Raw genomic sequence first — 19,058 nt, 5'->3', positions numbered from 1 at the left:
GAGAAGCTCTGTCATTCGGGGGGAACTCAAAGTAAAGCCGCTGCTCCTCCACATCGAGAGGAGCCAGATGAGGTGGTTCGGGCATCTGGTCAGGATGCCACCCGAACGCCTCCCTAGGAAGGTGTTTCGGGCACGTCCGACCGGTAGGAGGCCACGGGGAAGACCCAGGACACGCTGGGAAGACTATCTCTCCCGGCTGGCCTGGGAACGCCTCGGGATCCCCCGGGAGGAGCTGGACGAAGTGGCTGGGGAGAGGGAAGTCTGGGCTTCCCTGCTTAAGCTGCTGCCCCCGCGACCCGACCTTGGATAAGCGGAAGAAGATGGATGGATGGATGGATGGATGGATATATATATATATATATATATATATATATATATATATATATATATATATATATATATATATATATATATATATATATATATATATGTTTATGTATGTATGTATTGTTGCGTTTTGGACCAGTTCCTCCCAGGGAATTCAAGTCACAATTCGCTCCCAAGTTCTTTCCGACACTTAAAGCTGAGTTGAAAAACCACCAGAGACAGAATAGGTATTTTGTTGTATATTCTGAAAGCTTTGCCAATATACATTTTGATTGAGACCAGTCTAACCCTCGAACATTCTATCGCGCGCACCCAAAATGGTCTCTCTTCCCAACGCCAAAAACCTCTCTTTCCTTCCCCCTCCCTAGCCATAACAAAATGCTAGTCACAACACATTCCAAAGAACTCAAGGGCAACACACAGTATACTTGCTGACAGAGCATCAAGAGAAGAAATGGAAGAAGTACAACTTAAATTCGGATATATGTAAATATCTGCCTCCGACAGTATGTATGTATTTATGTATATGTTTGTGTGTGTGTATTATGCTGTATATATGTACACAAGTCTTAATTTTAGGACAGTAAAGATAAGGGGGTGTATACATTTTTTATAATTATCTTAATAAATACAAACACATTCAAGCTACCGCTTACTTCCCTATCATGTGGGGTCACTACACGGAAATAAGCGCTCTCTTGATTTACAGAAATGTAGGAAGTCTTTACAAAGTTGTTACGTTCTGGACAAACACAGCTTGAAGCTTAACCCCAGAATGCAGAGACGGCAAGCAAAGAGCACGTGATAATGTATTTAATGACAGAAACCAAAGAAACAGTGCAGCGGGGAAGTGCACATGAACCATAGGGAAAGCTATGTACGAATTGGGTCGAAACTAAGGATCTTCAATGAGGACAGGGCTGGCATAGAAAGCATCCTGATTGGCAACCGGGAACAGGTGTGTCTTGATTGCTAATCAGGTACAGGTGAGGGAGCCAGTGTAGAGACAGGAGAAGTAGTGACAAAAGGAGGCAAACAGGAAATGTAAACACAAATAAGAGCGCTGTACAGGAAATAAAAAATAGATCATGACTCATAATGTAAAGAAACAACATATTAACCAATGTACTTTATGTATATGTAATAAGTTTACCCTTTTTGTAAACTGTTACCGTTTAAGGTACTGATATCCATATACGTTTTAGGTGTTTTTATCGAGCAGTTTATAACTTTTAACAAGGCTAATAGATAGCAGTATTAATGTATTGCCATATGTTGAACTGTAGCATGTTGTAATATTCATACATACTGTATATATTGTCTATACAAAGTAGGAAGGTGATGCAGGGAAGATAAAGACAACAATGGTTGGATGGGGGGATGGATAGTATATAAGGGAAAACCAAGGAACTGTAGTTAGAGGTGCAGGGAAATTGGATTTGTTAATTGACTGACAGACAGATGTGGTTTGGAAATATTTTGAGTACCAGTCACTCGAGCTAATCAATTGTGAAGAGCTGTAGCAGGCAGCCATTCATTCTTTTCATCCTCTTTCTCTTTGGAACAATGATGCAGCTTCCACCCTCCCACAAATCCGAGAGTAAAATACTGTATTGGATTTTCATCACTGATTCCCATAAGAATACCGTGCTTCAGTTCTCCATCCATCGCTGTGAAAGCTGTTAAGGCTGTGTATGTTGGCCAGGGACTCTGTCTCATCTGTCTGTCTAAAATGCAGCACCTCCCACCACAGAGCGTCTGTCACCAGGCAGGCCTTCTCCACTCTCAGCATTGGCTGTTGCTCTCTTTGTTTAGGTTAGCCCTCATGCTCTGGAACACTATTTACTCACAGACTGCCTTTCCCATCTATTTTCTCTCTCCATGTTTTGTCTGCTATCCTTCAACCAGAGATTGCACAGCTTTTCTAAATACGTTTTCAGATTTTTATAAAGCAGGTCATTAGGATCCAACTATTATGTCTTTTGGATGATATGTATTCTATGTAAGCACTTAACTTTGCTGAATTCAAATGTTTGATCAAATAGAAGATGCCCACCAACATAATACAATATAATGCATTTTCATGAGATTAGTACAAACAAAATGCAGCTGTCATCATTTTATATTAATATAATGTAACACATGCATATCCCAGAACTTTGCCAGGTTGCCTGTCCTACAATGCCTTCTAGTGTTTAAGACGCAATTTTCACACAATAATGAAACATATGGCGCGGAGTCCAGTTACCATAGCAACATCAATCATGTTGTCATGGGGAAAATGTCTTCTGTAAGAACATAAAACATTGAAATGAGCTCCAATGCACTATAATTATAATCATTTTATTTATTTCAGGTATTCTCCATTTATTAAATCCATATACCGGTATGTACAATCCATCCATCCATTTTCTACCGCTTGTCCCTTTTTGGGTCGCAGGGGGTGCTGAAGCCTATCTCAGCTGCATTTGGGCGGAAGGCAATTCATAAATTATTTTCTGTAGTAATATTGCATTTGCTTTCTTTATATGTATTGTCCTTTTGATAGTATTCACATGCACTTTGACATACAGTACAGTGTATTGTCATTTTGTACTATCTGTCATTTATCATTGTATATTTGATTCCATCATTTGCTTATTAGTATGATGTGTGGAGTCCCAGAATTCACTCTGGCATGTGTTGCCAATTTTTTAAATGTAATTTATTTAATGAATAGGTTCAAAAAGTGCTTGTGTATGAAAATGGACCTGGATGGGGAGGAAGTCGATAAAGAGAGGGAGGCTGAGAGAAGGGAGAGAGAGTGCGCACAGTCTGCAGGCAGTAAGCCTCTGCAGTCTGTCTCATTTAGATTTGAAGCCATGTTTTGCTCCTGACTGATGACTAAGGATGACAGCAATAAGCGATAAGGAATAAGGAATTGATTGATGAGATTGATGAGCATCAGGAAAAAAGCTGAATTTTGAAAAGGCAGCAGTGAAAAGAGAAGAGTCTTGTCTTGGAAGAGACTGTGGGCGTCTACCTGTGTGTCAGACACTAGCATTGTAGCTGCTGGCCGTTATGGCAGTGAGTGCGTGGCAGGCTCTGTCTCCACTGCAGTGGGCTCGCTGGGGCTGGGACAGTCTGCTGGGAGGGGCGGCAGGTAGTCCAGACTTGGATCCAGCCTTTGGGTTCTTTGGGCGTCTGTCCTGGAGCTCAAGTCATGACAACATGATTAAGACTGCAGGGGAGCTGGTCAGACAGAGGTGAGACAGGATGCAATGTGCTCACTATTGAAAAAGACACTGTTGATCATTATGGCATTGATTCTAACATACAACTCATTTTTGTGCTGTGTATGTTGCTGTGGACGAACCAATTTAATAGCATTTGCTTTAGATTGTTTTATTTTATATCAATACATCTTGTTGTCTCAAGTGGTGGTTTATACATACCTAGGTCTTCCTACTTAAAATTGTCACAGAAAGATATTCTCCCTGGTTTGTGGCGGAAACTCTATACCAAGGTGATGTCAGAATGATTCATAGCAGCCTTGACTAAGTAGCCATCCTCCTGTCTTATGTTGTAGGAGTTCTGACTCTGATGGAGCATTCGAGACTCCTGAATCCACAACTCCAGTAAAGGCTCCTGCAGATCTACAGAGCCAGTTACCAACTACTGATGACAAAGGTAAGTCTTCTTGGAAACTCAGCATCATGTCAGACAAAGAACAGATCAAAGGGAATCCGGTTGCACCACCCAGTGGATTTAAAAAGAATATCGCTATGTCATGCTGCATCATCATGACACATGGGGGTTGGGATTTATTTTCTCTCCATCCAATGTATAGCTTGGTGAATTGATTGTCATTAGGAATTTTCTCCTGCTATGACTTACTTGTCCAACTGACATGATGCTCAAATGTGCATTGTGCCATTTAACTCCTTAGATACTGTGATGGGATTTGGATTTTTTCTTCCAAATTATAGATTTGCACATTCCATTGTTAGCTACTCTGTTTAATCCCACTCCTCATAAATAGCATACACTACAAATCATATATTGAGATTCAAAGTAAAACTGAAAGGAAAGTTTGCTATCACACAAATGCTGTTCAACAGAATTTGGGCTCTCATTTTCGTCCACCTGGACACAATATAATCAGTGTTTTATATACAGTACACACTGTAAGTATATATGCAATGAAGCAACAGGCACATTCATAACAACATGTCATATTTATGTACTTTGGTCATTTTAAGCGTGGGGCGGCATTTTTTATTTTACAGACACATCACAATGTTCGCTATTTCCTTCAACAACAACTAACGCTAAGGATGTAAGGATATCAAAATCTCACGGTACGATATTATCACGGTATTAAGGCCACGGTATATTATTGTGGAATTGTCAAAAATAAAAAGACTTGGTAAAAATGCCATATTGTGTAAAATTAAATTGCAGGAATGTTTAGAATAAACACACTTACTGTAATTAAAGACAAACATAATTCTCAAATGTTGTAATCATATTTATTACTACAAACATGTATTTTTAAGTGCAAAGAACTGTGCGGAAACATCCACTGTTTCAAGCAAATATCTGACCATTTAACTTTTAATAATGTACTGTAAATACCTCAAAAATTATGTTTAGCTTCGCCGGCTTCAAATATCTTTACCGGGTGATCGTTTATCAAGTAGCTTTTCATATTTCCTGCGGTGTGCAGAGTGTGCAAAGATAACAGTTACGAAAAGACAAAGAAGAAATAATTCAGGGGTCCCCAAACTATGGACGGTCGGCCGATTATAGCCTGCCAGCGTCCACAATTTGGCTCGCAGGACGTGCCAAGTGTAAAAAAAAAAAAAAAAAAAGTATTTTATATTAATTTTTTTTTTTAATCTGTTTTGTTCAGCCGCTCAGGCAAATCATATTGTTGATGTAGATGCCCAAAACTGCTTTACAGATTTACCTTCTCCCGCTGCCTTATTTGTATTTGACTTTAATAAATGTTTGGATATATTTAGTGTTTGGCACAGCCGGACCACAGCAGGAGGGTAGAGAAAGAGGAAGAAAACAAGAACGGGACAAGACAACAACAACAAGAACAAAATATATATACATAAATACGCGCACACACACAAACAAACTCTCATTCACATAGACACACACACACACACACACACACACACACACACACACACACACACACACACACACACACACACACACACACACACACACAAATAGATAGCCCGGCCCCTAGCCAAATTCTCTTAACCCAATGTGGCCCTGGAGTCAAAGTTTGGGGACCCCTAAAATAAACAATAGCTTACTTACCGGCATAATCTCTCATCAAATGTTTTCTCCGGACACCACCAACAACGTAAAATTGACAATATGGAAGGAGAAATTACAAAATATCTGGTATGCCTCGCAAAACTACATGGTTGGTTGATCCGGAAACCCCCATTGGGTTTCGTGATGGAAACACCCAGGCCGCAGCTGGACCCTTTTCTGTCATGTAATTTGCACAAGTTGTTGCTAGGCAGAATTTTGTGTAGCATGATCATTTTTGCCCCAAAGCCTATTGAAGAAACTACGGATAACAACAGCATGTCCGTCCAAAACAACACAATTAGCATTGTGAGGCTTATCTTTATTAGTACAAATTTATTTTGCAAGATTTACTGTTCTGTAATAAATACAAAATGTATTGTAAGGAACAAATCCAGCAAAGTAATGCAATTCCAAGGCTTGGAAGTTGCCTTCACACTAATTCATAATTGATTTCAAACACATTAGCTGGTGGAATCAAACAGCAGAATTAACATTTCCATGGTGCTCTTCTGTTGATCTTTTACAGTACAAGACAACTTAGTGAAGGATTCTTCATCTGGCTTGACTTCTGATCTGCTCTGCCATTCTACATCTACTGTTTTCGACGAGGACAGGCCAATTGCTGCCAGCGGTGCATACAACATTGAACTTCTTGCCTCAGAGTCAACAAGTCAACCTCTGACGCGTTCCCTCAGCCTCCAGGGAGGAGAACTTGACACATCTGGCTTGTCTGATGGATCCGTAACAAAGGGCTTCCGTCCACATTCGGAATCCTTCAGCGTCGGCACAGAGAGTGCCCCGGGGACACTTCGCAGACCCAAAAAAGCCCGTCCTGGATCTGTGAAAAAGAAACCTCTCCTGAGACAGAACTCTAACCCGGAGAGGCCAAGTTCTACTAGTAGCACCCCAGAGCTTATTAAGCGAGTGAAGCCACAAGCTGTTACTCAGGAGTTAGAAGAAGGTGACTCTCCTAGCACAAGTCCTACAGGCACCCTCAGGAACACTAGAAAGTGCTGTGTGGAAACCCCTCCTCCGCCTGTACCAGAAGAAAATAGTAAAACAGAACCAGAGGGAAGCCTTGCAGCTCCTGCCTTACCTTTGTGCCAGGAGGAAAAACATCTCCCTTCTAGTCCTCCTCTCAAAGAAGACCTCCCACTCCCTCCTAGTGCCTCCTACAAATGGGATCCAGATAATTTTGACAGCATAGACCCTTTCAAGACTGGAGGGAGTAAAATTGCCAATTCACCGGTTCTGGGTCGTAAAAGTCCTGCGTCTGCCCTAATTGCTTCCTTCCCAGAGAGTCCTCCGATCGCTGCTGTGAGACAACCTTCTCCTGCAGCTCCAACTGAAGAACCACCTTTCAACCCTGAAGAGCAGCCCATCGTACCCAAACGTGAGTCAGTGAGGCTGGAGTTTGATTACGCAGAGGAGAATAGCGAGGCATCCCACACAGTTTCTCCTCCGCCTAAGAAAGTGGGTAAAAAGCCTGGTGTCAAGATGCCTCTGAGGAAGCCAAAGTTGGGGTTAAAGAAGGCTCACCCAGCCCAGATCGAACAACTGGACAACAACCTAAAACCAGCACATAATGGCAACGTGGAGGAAATCCCTATTTCCAAAAGTTCTTACAACTTTGAATCGGATAAGTGGGATGACCCAAATTTTAATCCGTTTTCAACAAAGACGCACATTCCGAGCTCTCCCAAAGCAACCGAATCTTCTTACAGTTTTGACCATGATAACTCTATAGACACTTTTAAATCCTCCAACAAGATGGCTTGCTCTCCTCCCAAGGCCTCTGCCTCTTTAGATTTGTCATCTAATGAAGATGTGGAAAATGACAACGACAACATCGGGGAACTAGAAGATCAAAATCAGAACAAACCTGCCAAAAAAAAGAAGACTCCTATCAAATCGTAAGTTTGTTGTCTTCACATTCATTGGTCACTGTCCGCTTTGGCAAATTAGGGAATGGGCATACCAAACAATCAATCGATTTTATTGTAAAATGTTGACGATTTGTGACCAGTGGAAGTTGAGGAGGTAAAATAGAGTGCAACTAGTAGAGGTGCTGTTGACTTAGTCCAAGTGGTTTGTTGTTGATGAACAAAATGTCAGCTATGACATGACATTAAAGTACAGTATTCTGCTCAACACTACATTGTCATTAAAGCAGGCGTTAAAAATAATAATAACGTGAATATTTATATAGTAATAATATCAATTACCTTCTAGAGTCATAAAGTTAACGTGATAATAACAGGTTAACTATAATTTTCTTAAAAGTTGCAAATTATTTTGACGCGTGATTAACACGCACGCGTCCTGTCTAAACCGTAGCGTGGAAAAATTTGGCTGTGTTCAGTTAATGTTGAGCCACAAGCGGGAAAAAATATCAAACGGAAATGGACAAAGAAAAGCGTATATTATGGACAGTCCAGTTCCAAAACCATGGCAAGTTGTTCTCCCGACCAAACAAGACTATTTTCACCCATCATCGCCAAGAGACGCCATCATTGGACCAAAAGCCCCCTGGAGCGCTTGCATTCAGAGGGGTGGACTATGGAGTTTCACTTCTGTGTTCAGATTACAGTTTACTGCATTGATAACAAAAACTGTGGATTGTTAGTATAACAGGTTTTAGTAAGATGGGATAAAAGCTCAACAGAAAGGAAAGACGGTGGGTAGGAAGTCTTGAGTCACTTCTTTATTGGAGACTGTCACATCGTCAAAACATATCACTTCCACACACTTCAGGCTTCAAAATAATAGCCGTACTTGTCACATTCGGTCTAACTACACTAACAAAATGAAAAATGTCTGACATTACGAGGATGCTTTGTGAAAGATGTTTTGTATTGGAATTTGTGATTTTTTTTTTTTTTTTTTACCTAAATAAATGCTAATACATCAACTAACTACTCAGTGGCCTAGTGGACCTACTCAGTGGCCTAGTGGTTAGAGTGTCCGCCCTGAGATCGGTAGGTTGGGAGTTCAAACCCCGGCCGAGTCATACCAAAGACTATAAAAATGGGACCCATTACCTCCCTGCTTGGCCCTCAGCATCAAGGGTTGGAACTGGGGGTTAAATCACCAAAATGATTCCCGGGCGCGGCCACCGCTGCTGCCCACTGCTCCCCTCACCTCCCAGGGGGTGATCAAGGGTGATGGGTCAAATGCAGAGAATAATTTCGCCACACCTAGTGTATGTGTGACAATCATTGGTACTTTAACTTTAACTTTAAGGAATATAAACGGGGGCATTTTCTGGCAGGATGAAATAAAGTGTATCATTTTTTATAACATGTTCTGGTTGATAGTCCTCAATTACAGAATGTTTAGAAGGCTGAATATTACACTTTATTACGAAATAGAGAAGGTTAAGACATTGTCATGCAGCAATAACACCATTAAGTTACGGAATATCAGAAGCATTTATTCAGGTAGAAATATCACATCACATATTACAGTACCAAAAATCAAGGACAATCAAACCATGATTGTAAAGATCCACATTTTGTTATTGATGCACGAAACTGGTATCTGAACATGGAAGTGTAGCTCCTCTCCTCTGAATGCAAGTGCTCCTACTGCAGGAATACAATTACTGTACTCTTACAAAATCTGGCAAGACACTAGCACACCACAGGTAATTTCTTTACTGTCCTTAAAAGAGTGTTTATATCATCCAAAGAGGTTCATTAGGTCTTCAAAAAATTATGCGATTTTGTTATTATAACGGTTTGAGGAAGGCAACAGTTGTGGCCGAAACTGTCAGGTACAGAAATACACACAGGTCTGGCTATAAGAATAACAAAATTGTGTTTGTCAGTTTTGTCTTGAACTGTTTAATATAGTATAATGTTTAAAAAAACATTTAATTAAAGCAAACTAATTGTCCCAGTTATGGTATTAAAATCTTGAAAATTATCTTTCCAGGATACACTAAGTAATGATGAAAAATTATATCTATCTGTGATTAATCGTGATTAATTTTGAGTTGAACAATGCGATTAATCACGGTTAAATATTTTAACCACTTGACAGCCTTATTGTTTTCCAAAATAGACCAAGGAAATCTGCGCCAATATCTGTTCAAAACCTTTGTTTGTTTGTGTTTGTATGTGGTTACCTCTCTATTACGTCAGTGTCTTGTGTCTGTCTCTCTGTCACTTTGTGTATTCTCATGTCACAGGAAGTCCCGAGGTCTGTCCACTCTATGTTGTTTGTTGTAAGTACAGGGACAATGCAAATATTCACCATGTTTTACCCTCACTCCCATCTGATCCCTGTAAACCAGCATGTCATTTTATTTTAATTTATTTGTCATCAGTTACACTTTAACTTTAATTTTCACTTAATTTTGTGACAAACTACTTATATTACTTCCAACCCATCTTTACAATATTACACTGAACAATTATATATACCTTTTTCTCTCAATAAAAACTATTTCTCCCTGAACAAGTCAGTTTGAGACTCAAAATTTGATGGTGTCGTGGGAAAATGTGAGTGGTTGGTTGTCTGTGTCTGACTGGTGACCAGTCCAGTCTGATCTAAAGTCAGCTGGGATAGGCTCTACCCTGATCAGGATAAGTAGATAGATAGATAGATAGATAGATACTTTATTCATCTCCAAAGAGAAATTCACAGTGGTAGAAAACAAACAAAAATGCATGGAATTAAATAGAACTGCTAATACTATTACTCCATTAAGAAATCACATCAATACTTATTTTTACAAAGTATTAGAAAAAAAGTCTTAATTACAGAAGTTCTTATTCTCCGTTGTTGAATGAAATGAACTCTGCTGTTATAAACAGGTTTTTTTGAATAATCTATATTTTCTTTTTCCCTTGATTACTGTATTTCAAGTAGGCTACTCTGCATTTTGTGTTTAACTATCAACTCAGAGGTACAGAACATCCTCTAATATCATGATATTAGAGTTTTTTGTTGTTTTTACTCCACAATATTAGTGCCATCATTGGATAACCAACCCACTAAATTAACAAACATTTTTGTCCTATTGTGTTATTAAAATGTAACATAACAAATAACATAACTTATAATGTTAAATTCTAATGTTGTCCACTGCTGTTCAGGCAAATTATAAACCTCCTTATATTTTGGAACTAACCTTATAAGGCTTATAAACTAAGCCTTAGTTTAGGTTAGCAAGTTAACCTGAATGTATGACTCGGATAATTTATCAGTTGTTTTTTTTCTCAGTAACACTTTCAGGGTGAAGAGGTCCCCAAAGAAATCACCGTTGTCTGACCCCTCACAGGTACACTATGCCTTTGTTCGACTCTAAATCTCTTGAATCTATTTGTCTTAAACCGGTGTCTTTGTATTTTAGGATGCAGATGACCCCGACTGTCTCCAGCCACAGGATGACCACGCAACTGACGAGGAGAAGCTGGCCTCCTCCACTAGTCACAAGTGGGCGGATTTGAACTCGGATCAGCAGGAATTTCCTCAACCATCTGATCTGACATCATTTGTTGAAAGCAGTCTTCAATCTGCAGGTGAGACATACTGCATCAACGCATCTAACGGTATATTTGGGGCCTGATCTACTAAAGGATTGCATGTAGTAAAACCGCTGCAAACTTGATAGTCCACGCAAAGCTGATCCACAAATCTTGTGCGATGAATATTGCATCTCTTAAATGAATAAAAGAAAGAACACAATTCATTTAGCGTGTCTGACTATGTATATGCAGAATATATGGTAATTATTAGACCGCCCACAATGCTGGGGGGAGTACATGCAAATGTAATCATTTAACACTCGCAATGGCATTCATCAAGACAAAGTGTGGGCCGCTGTTTTGCGTCTATATTTAGCACGTTCATGACTGCGTGGGTTCCCTCCGGGTACTCCGGCTTCCTCCCACCTCCAAAGACATGCACCCGGGGATAGGTTGAATGGCACACTAAATTGGCCCTAGTGTGGGAATGTGAGTGTGAATGTTGTCTGTCTATCTGTGTTGGCCCTGCGATGAGGTGGCGACTTGTCTAGGGTGTACCCCGCCTTCCGCCCGAATGCAGCTGAGATAGGCTCCAGCACTCCCTGCGACCCCGAACGGGACAAGCGGTAGGAAATGGATGGATGGATGAAATGTGCGTGCTAACTGGCAGTTAAGCGTAAATGGCTGTGAAAAAAGGCAATCGTGCTGTAACGGTTAAAAGAGAATATTCGTGTGTGCATGTCAACATATTTGAACTGTCAGAAATAAAAATATCAAACATATTGTCTATTAAGCAATATCGTTTTATAATGTTCTTTAGCCGCTGTATGACTTAAAGGGAACATAATGTGATTTTCTTCTACATTTAAAACACTTCCTTGTGATCGACACAACATAAAATGGTGGATCGTTGGTCAAAATTTTGCATTGATTATGTTTTACAGCTGCTTTTTGACTGTCTATTCAGGATGGGCCGTTTTGTGGGCGGTCTTATTTACATGGCACCACTTCGACAGTGTCTTCTCCCCGCCTTTTTTGTTGGTTTTTAGCGTTTCAATAGCGAGTCTACTGACTGATTTACAGTAAGTTAGAACTATACGCTACTTTGTATTAGAAATGCGGAGAATGAATGTGCATTTACAAGCCAGTCTGCCCCACAACAAGAGGCTAACAAAAAAGAAGCTTAGCGACTACAGCGTCGGACTGGATCATTATAAACACAGCAACATAACACGCAGCGCCTCCCAGAGCGCATTTTGGGCGTACTAAAGGTAGGTTCTATAGTCCAGTGTTTTTCAACCATACAGATATGGTGTGCCGTGGGAGATTATCTAATTTCACCTATTTGGGTTAAAAATATTTTTTGCCAACCAGTAATTATAGTCTGCAAATGATGTGTTCTTGTTGAGTGTCGGTGCTGTCTCGAGCTCGTCAGAGTAACCGTGTAATACTCTTCCATATCAGTAGGTGGCAGCAGGTAGCTAATTGCTTTGTAGATGTCGGAAACAGCGGGAGGCAGTGTGCAGGTAAAAAAGGTGTCTAATGCTTAAACCAAAAAATAAACAAAAGGTGACTGCCCCTATTTGATTGATTGATTGAAACTTTTATTAGTAGATTGCACAGTACAGTACATATTCCGTACAATTGACCACTAAATGGTTACACCCGAATTAAGTTTTTCAACTTGTTTAAGTCGGGGTCCACGTAATCAATTCATGGCAATGAAGCTTAGAGAAGGTTATATAGAACAAAACTAAAAGTGAATTGGCTACAAATTAAAAACAGAATGCTGGACGACAGCTAAGACTGTGGAGCAAAGACGGCGTCCACAATGTACATCCGATTGTGGCATGACAATCAACAATGTCCCCACAAAGAAGGATAAAAACAAGTGAAATATTCTTGATTGCTAAAACAAAGTAGATGCGGGAAATATCGCTCAAAGGATGACATGAAACTGCTACAGGAAAACACAGAAAAAAGAAAAACAGCCACCAAAAAAGAGAACTAAAACACTACACACAGGAAAACAGCAACAAACTCCAAATAAGTCAAGTACACCTACTTTGAGACAAGAGCTATAGTAATGCATGCTTCGTTATGGTTTAAAGTCATATCCAACAATTGCGACGACGACTCTTTACTGTCAACTGAGTTTCGTTTTTTTCTTATTTCTGCTGGTGGTGTGCCTCTGCATTTTTTCAACACAAAAAATGTGCCTTGGCTCAAAAAAGGTTGAAAAACACTGCTATAGTCTATGTTGCGCTTCACTATAGCCTTAAAAAGGTGTTACATATCAGATTTGTGTGCTGCATGCCAAAAACATGACACAATGCCACAGGTTGTGCCATATGATGCCATAAATGCAGAAATAAATGTGACAGCTGGTATACACGCAGAAACCTCATTTAAACAGGGCGGCCTGCACCACGTTTGCAATTGTACACACAATCTTGGTAGAACGCCTGCAAACTGCCTATTGATAGTCTGTGTGATTTTATAGTTAGCTCATGCTATTTAGCACTTCTTATTTGGATCTTAATAGATCAGGCCTTGGATGTACAGTACTGTTGTGATTGATTTTGGTGATGGACATTAGTACATTGGCTCAGTTCTTTATTACCCTTTGATGCTCTTTCATTTACTGTATGTTGGATATTAAAGAGAACCAGACAATCGTGTCAATTCTTCATCTGCATCTCAATCTGTTTTCTTTTGTGATTTCTGTGTCAGTGCAAGACTATGAAATAGAATACATGGAGAAGATTGGCTTGTCTTCACCGGTGAGTATCTAAACAAGTTCCTATAGCAACAACAGTAGCAGGTTAGTGAACAAAATTAGGAATATATTGTCAACTCACGTTCTGTTTCTCGTAGCCACTTTCTGTGAAGAAACCATCATTATACCTACAGTTGGACTCATTATCAGACACCTTAAAGGATGCACATGATCCTAACTCCCCCTGCACAGGGTACAAAGCACACTAATCATGTTTTGCAAGTTTGCTCTGCAACTCATCAAACTTTTCCATACATTCAATCATATTCTTGATTATATTTTCCACTCATTCTCTGTAGGAGTTTTGAGGAAATGGAGGCCAAGATAACAGCGGCCATGAAAACCCCCACCCTGAGTTCCAGGCCTGGTCCTGAGGGTTCTTCCGGGGAAAAAGGCAGGAAACGAGAAATCGAAGCACTCAGCCGAACACAAAGCACAGAAAGGGATGAGCAGGTGTGTTCAAAGAGTATATGACTGTATGGCAATCACATGATCATATATGTTTTGTATGTAAAACTGTCAAAGTCCTTTCATTGCCATTGAATGTGATTTTCATTATGCCGTGTCATTGTTTATTACAATAAGTAGACAATCACACTAATAGGTCCCCAGTAAGAACGGCAACTATATACAATATACACCTAGCTGATAGAGTGAAGACGTTCTGCCACTGAGTGCTTGCATTGCCGTGCTGACCCTCCCCTCCTACCTCCTACGCTCTGTGCCCACCCTCTCCTGGTCAACCACCACCCCTGTAGCTCAATAGCCAAGAAGCCCCCGCAGCAATCCCGGCCATGCCCCTGTTAGACAGGCTGTCTGAGTGTGAAGACCCTGTGCAGTACCTGGAGCCTGACCTCGCTGAGACCAACCCTAATGCTTTCGCCCAAAAACTGCAGGTGTGTTAACAACCTGTTGAACTTTCATGTCTTGTGTTTTTTTGTTTTGTTTTACATCCTTTGCTTTGTGTGAGAGTTGCTGAATGAAATCTACACAGGACCAAGTGTGGTGTATGAGCAACTCAATTATTCTGTATTATGCTTTTCCTTTACTTTCTCATCCTTGGGCCGCACCCCCCTACACCCCCAACTCCCTCAATTTGTGCGGCCCAGGAGGAGCTGGTGCTTGCTGCCCTGAGGATAGAGGCTCTGCGAGTAGCCAAAAACATCTCTAAGTGCCCCTCCCTCTCCAATGTAACCCCCCAGGTACTGCGCTGATTTAGCCTGCCCCTGCTGTAAGTGTGTGTTTGTGTATTCAGGACTGTAGAACTGGTGCATGAGTGTCCCTCACCTTAAACCGCACCATTTTGAGTGAACTCATGGCCTTTTCAACATGGCGGCTGCACCACTGCATTGACAGCCCTGTCACCTAGAGTATATGAGTCCCCCTCATCCGAAATCTCTAACATGGCTTTAGACTTGCAGTAACCTCTTTCAGCTGGCCCTCCAAGGAACAAAGTGCTAATTCATCTTAGACCCCTTCCTTTATTTTGCATGTTGCTTGTTCATAAGAGACTTGAATGTGACTGGTAATGTCTGACCTAGTATCCTGCCTCTGGTTTACATCTTGAGCGGTTACTGGTCACATTCTTGTTGAGTGTAACTAAAACCACTAACATAGTCTATTACAGGTCGGTCTCTTTATTATGAAATTATATACAGTGTATTATTCTATATTGTAGTGCGTTGCACATAGCTTCACTTTCTCTTTAAACGCCACTGTACACTTCGACTTTTGCAGACATCATGTTGCCTTTGCAGTTGCGTGCTGTGCTGAACATGTTTGCCATGACACATTGAGGTATCAGATAAATTAGTAATAATAGCAGTTATGACTACTTATTTATTTTTCTGATCAGAAAAATAAGATAGATGTTTGAAGATAGAGAGACTATTATTTGAGGTAAAAGGTTTATACAGTGTTTAAGTTGTTCAACAGTACTATCATAGTACTGCACGTTCCATAACATGGGACACTTCTGGTCTGTCTACCAATCCATGTGTCAAGCAGTTGTCCCACACATTTTGCAGTCCCGCCTTAAGAAACCCAGCACGCGGCGATGGAACATCAACGGTTCACCTTTACTCAAAGTAAGAGGACCACCCAGCTGACCTCCTGTCCCTTAACACGTCTTTTGCTCAGTCTTTAGATATTTTGACAGTAGTACATTATATTTGTATCTCAGTACACTGGATCGGAAAGAAAAAGGCATGAAGAATACATCCAAACATAATTACAGTATGTATAAGTGCATACTTACAACAGTCCACTCAAATTGCCATGGTTTGTACTTTTTGAAATCATGATTTTAGCCCTAAAAAGGATTTTACTGTACATACAAAATAACCTATACACATGTAAGCTATTTCATTGTCAAAATGTATAAAAAGTTTTTTTTTAAACTTCCAAAGACAGAAAATGGGCACAAGCATCATCTTTTCAGTTGAAGGACTGAAGGTTCAGATGCTGACTGAATGCTATTTAAAAATAAAGATAATTAACATTTAGTCTCAGATATGTGCTGAGGGTGCTATAATTTCTTCACCTGGCATAAATAAGTATCTATCAAAGCAAAATGTCAATACTTAACTATTAAAGGCTTTTCATCCAGAGTTCAAATAACTGTCCAAATACCAAGAGACTGCACTGTATCCCCTAGCTCCTGTAGACACTCCAGTGTCAGTAAGGACCACATTTATTTATGGTAGTTAGCTGTCTGTGAGGATGTTTAATTTGTTTGTTTGTTCCTGCAACTGTAGTTCACTAGTTGTGATGTATTTCCCGGCGAGAACCCATAGAGCTCTTATGTTCTATGACATAATCTGTGTCCTTCATCATCATCATCATCATCATCATCTCCTCCCTTGAATGTTTAGTGTCATTCAATATACCAGAAGTGGGGTTTTCCCAACTTGATATAAGAACTACGGATGTTCCAATCAGGGTTTTATGCTGTTTATTTTGATACCGATCATCCATGAGTGAGATCGGCCGATACCGATCAAATGTACTGATTGTACATTTTAAAATGTATTTATGGTGCATGCTATTGTCAGTTTAACAATATCAACATAGTATTTAAACTACTTCCTTTACTTTATATGAAATGCAATTGTTTGATCAAAATAAAGTCAGGAGTACAAAACAACTAAAAGCAAAACTACCATCTACTAATTTAAATCATTTGGTTTTTGCCCTTATTGTCCTCCTGTGTCTATGGAATTATTCCATGAGTTTATAAAAATAAAACAAAAAAAATTATAAAAAAAAAAAAAAAAGATTAATCGCTTAAGTAACAATCATATACAGATACTACCTTTTGATATACGACACAACCAATTTATGAATGGATCCACCCTCTTACATGTTGTGTAGGCTATTGCTTGTGACAATGTTGACACACTAGCAGTTGCTGTTATATTATTCTCTCTCTCGAATTATATTTAGCTACGTGTTAATTTCTTATTAGTTTCTTACTTTTTGTTGCACGGTGGATCCATCTAGACTTCCTAAAGTTTACTAAGCACTAATTTCTCAGCGTTTTTTTTTTAAAGCTAGCTTAGCCGTTAGCTTAGCTATTAACATGCCTGCTCATGTTTAGACTGATCTTCTGGCGATAGTGATATAATACTTGATAATGATACTTAACTTATTAAGAAATGCAGTTCATTTGCCGCAATGGAATTCATTATTATTAGCTTTGGGAAGTCCCTTCATGTATATACTGTATGAAGACATAATTAGCTGCTAGCCGCTTGTCAACTGGGGGACTATAAATAAAAGGCATCAATAGCGATCACATACTTCTTCACAAAAATCAGCGGATATTGATCGTTGTCCGATCGATTGCTACATCCCTTGCAAAAACAATAGTTGAGTCACCTGTTGACCTTAACCTGGTATGTCATTTAAGGTAGTATAAAGTGTTTGCCCTGTACAGTACTTTTCCCCGCATATGAGACACTTTTAAGTTTTGACTTGCCCCTTTCTATTACTGAAAAACATTATTCTTTATAAATGATGTTTGAAAATGTTGGCCTTACCTTACCTTACACGGATCATTTCACTTATCTTCTGTCCGTGTATTAGTCGGTCTAAGTCATTGTGTTCCCTGTGGTCAGCCTCTTACTGAATGAATAAATCCTGTTAGGCGACTATGGATATCTTGAAACGTTATCTTTATCTTACTTTGCAAGGTTTGGCTTGCATTTGCCTTTGCGTATGTAACACACCTATAAAAAAATAGATCTTGTGGCGTTTGGGTCTGATTTCTTGAAGTTTGCCCAAAGCCAGCATTTAGTTTTTGTAAATTCGGCGAATTTCTTACAATGTGCTTCAACATAGACCAACATGTATGCCATGTGCATCCAGCGTGCTTTGTCATCCCTGCAAGTATTGTATCTTCATCCCCCTTCTCCTTGCCTGGACCAGTTACAACCAAGCTATTCGCTCTCTAATCAGCCAATCACTTGGCTATATGAAGACTGCTTCATCCAATCATACTGCAGCTGACCAAGTCTTCAGGGAACACTGCTAGAGCCTGCCTCATTTACATATTGATTTTGCTGTGTGGTATGTGTGATACCTATTGACGCTCCCTCTTAGTTTGGATCAGGTGTCCTGTTCAGGCCACATGTAGAGGTGTCTCACAGCCTATCTGGGATGTAACTGACAATGTTTCCTTTCCTCACCCTCCTCTCCTTTGGCTCCTGGAAGCAGCACAGAGATGTGTCTTCTCCATCAGAGAGTTCTGTGTCCAAGAATATGCTCTACGCCCGGACTGCCCCCAGCTACGTTGATGGAGAGAGTCCACATCTTCCCAAAGATTTGGACCACTCGCTGGGAATTGCAAGAGAAGAGGTACCTAAAATGATTCTCCACACCAACTACTAATGGAAATGTATTCATGATTTTTGATTTCACTTTTATTTGGGGGATGAGTTGCCAAACTAAACACCTGATTTTGTGGTTAACAATTATATTACGAAGTCAAATAATGAGTCATTAGTGGTTATTAAATTAACCCGAACCTTCAATAAACCTCGTTTGGGAGTGTGTTGCCCAAAATCTAGCTTTGATGCTGGAATTTAGACAGTTTAAAAAGTGCTTTTAGTAAATCCTACACCACTGGTTTCAAACTCAAGACCTGTGGGGCAGATTTG

General features: G+C 40.0%; 1 protein-coding gene across 10 annotated transcripts in view; it reads left to right on the top strand.

Annotated features, from left to right (window-relative positions):
* The window catches only part of tacc2 (transforming, acidic coiled-coil containing protein 2), a 93,833-nt gene that overhangs the window by 60,190 nt on the left and 14,585 nt on the right, over positions 1-19,058 (top strand). For 7 of the 10 annotated variants that reach the window (XM_061959855.1, XM_061959876.2, XM_061959860.1 and 4 more), the window contains 10 exons: positions 3,896-3,996; positions 6,173-7,559; positions 10,876-10,933; positions 11,006-11,174; positions 13,854-13,903; positions 13,998-14,092; positions 14,199-14,352; positions 14,658-14,795; positions 15,009-15,101; positions 18,616-18,756. In XM_061959855.1, the coding sequence (XP_061815839.1) occupies positions 3,896-3,996; positions 6,173-7,559; positions 10,876-10,933; positions 11,006-11,174; positions 13,854-13,903; positions 13,998-14,092; positions 14,199-14,352; positions 14,658-14,795; positions 15,009-15,101; positions 18,616-18,756 (2,386 nt within the window). Of the gene's footprint in view, positions 1-3,895; positions 3,997-6,172; positions 7,560-10,875; positions 10,934-11,005; positions 11,175-13,853; positions 13,904-13,997; positions 14,093-14,198; positions 14,353-14,657; positions 14,796-15,008; positions 15,102-15,926; positions 15,987-18,615; positions 18,757-19,058 lie in introns of all 10 variants that reach the window. The other 3 variants (XM_061959835.1, XM_061959819.1, XM_061959844.1) reach the window with 3 other exon arrangements.

Source organism: Nerophis lumbriciformis, linkage group LG02, assembly GCF_033978685.3.
Source record: "Nerophis lumbriciformis linkage group LG02, RoL_Nlum_v2.1, whole genome shotgun sequence".
In the NCBI taxonomy this organism is placed as follows: Eukaryota; Metazoa; Chordata; class Actinopteri; order Syngnathiformes; family Syngnathidae; genus Nerophis; species Nerophis lumbriciformis.
The sequence above is the reverse complement of the archived record's forward strand: the minus strand, read 5'-3'. Positions and strand labels throughout refer to the sequence as shown.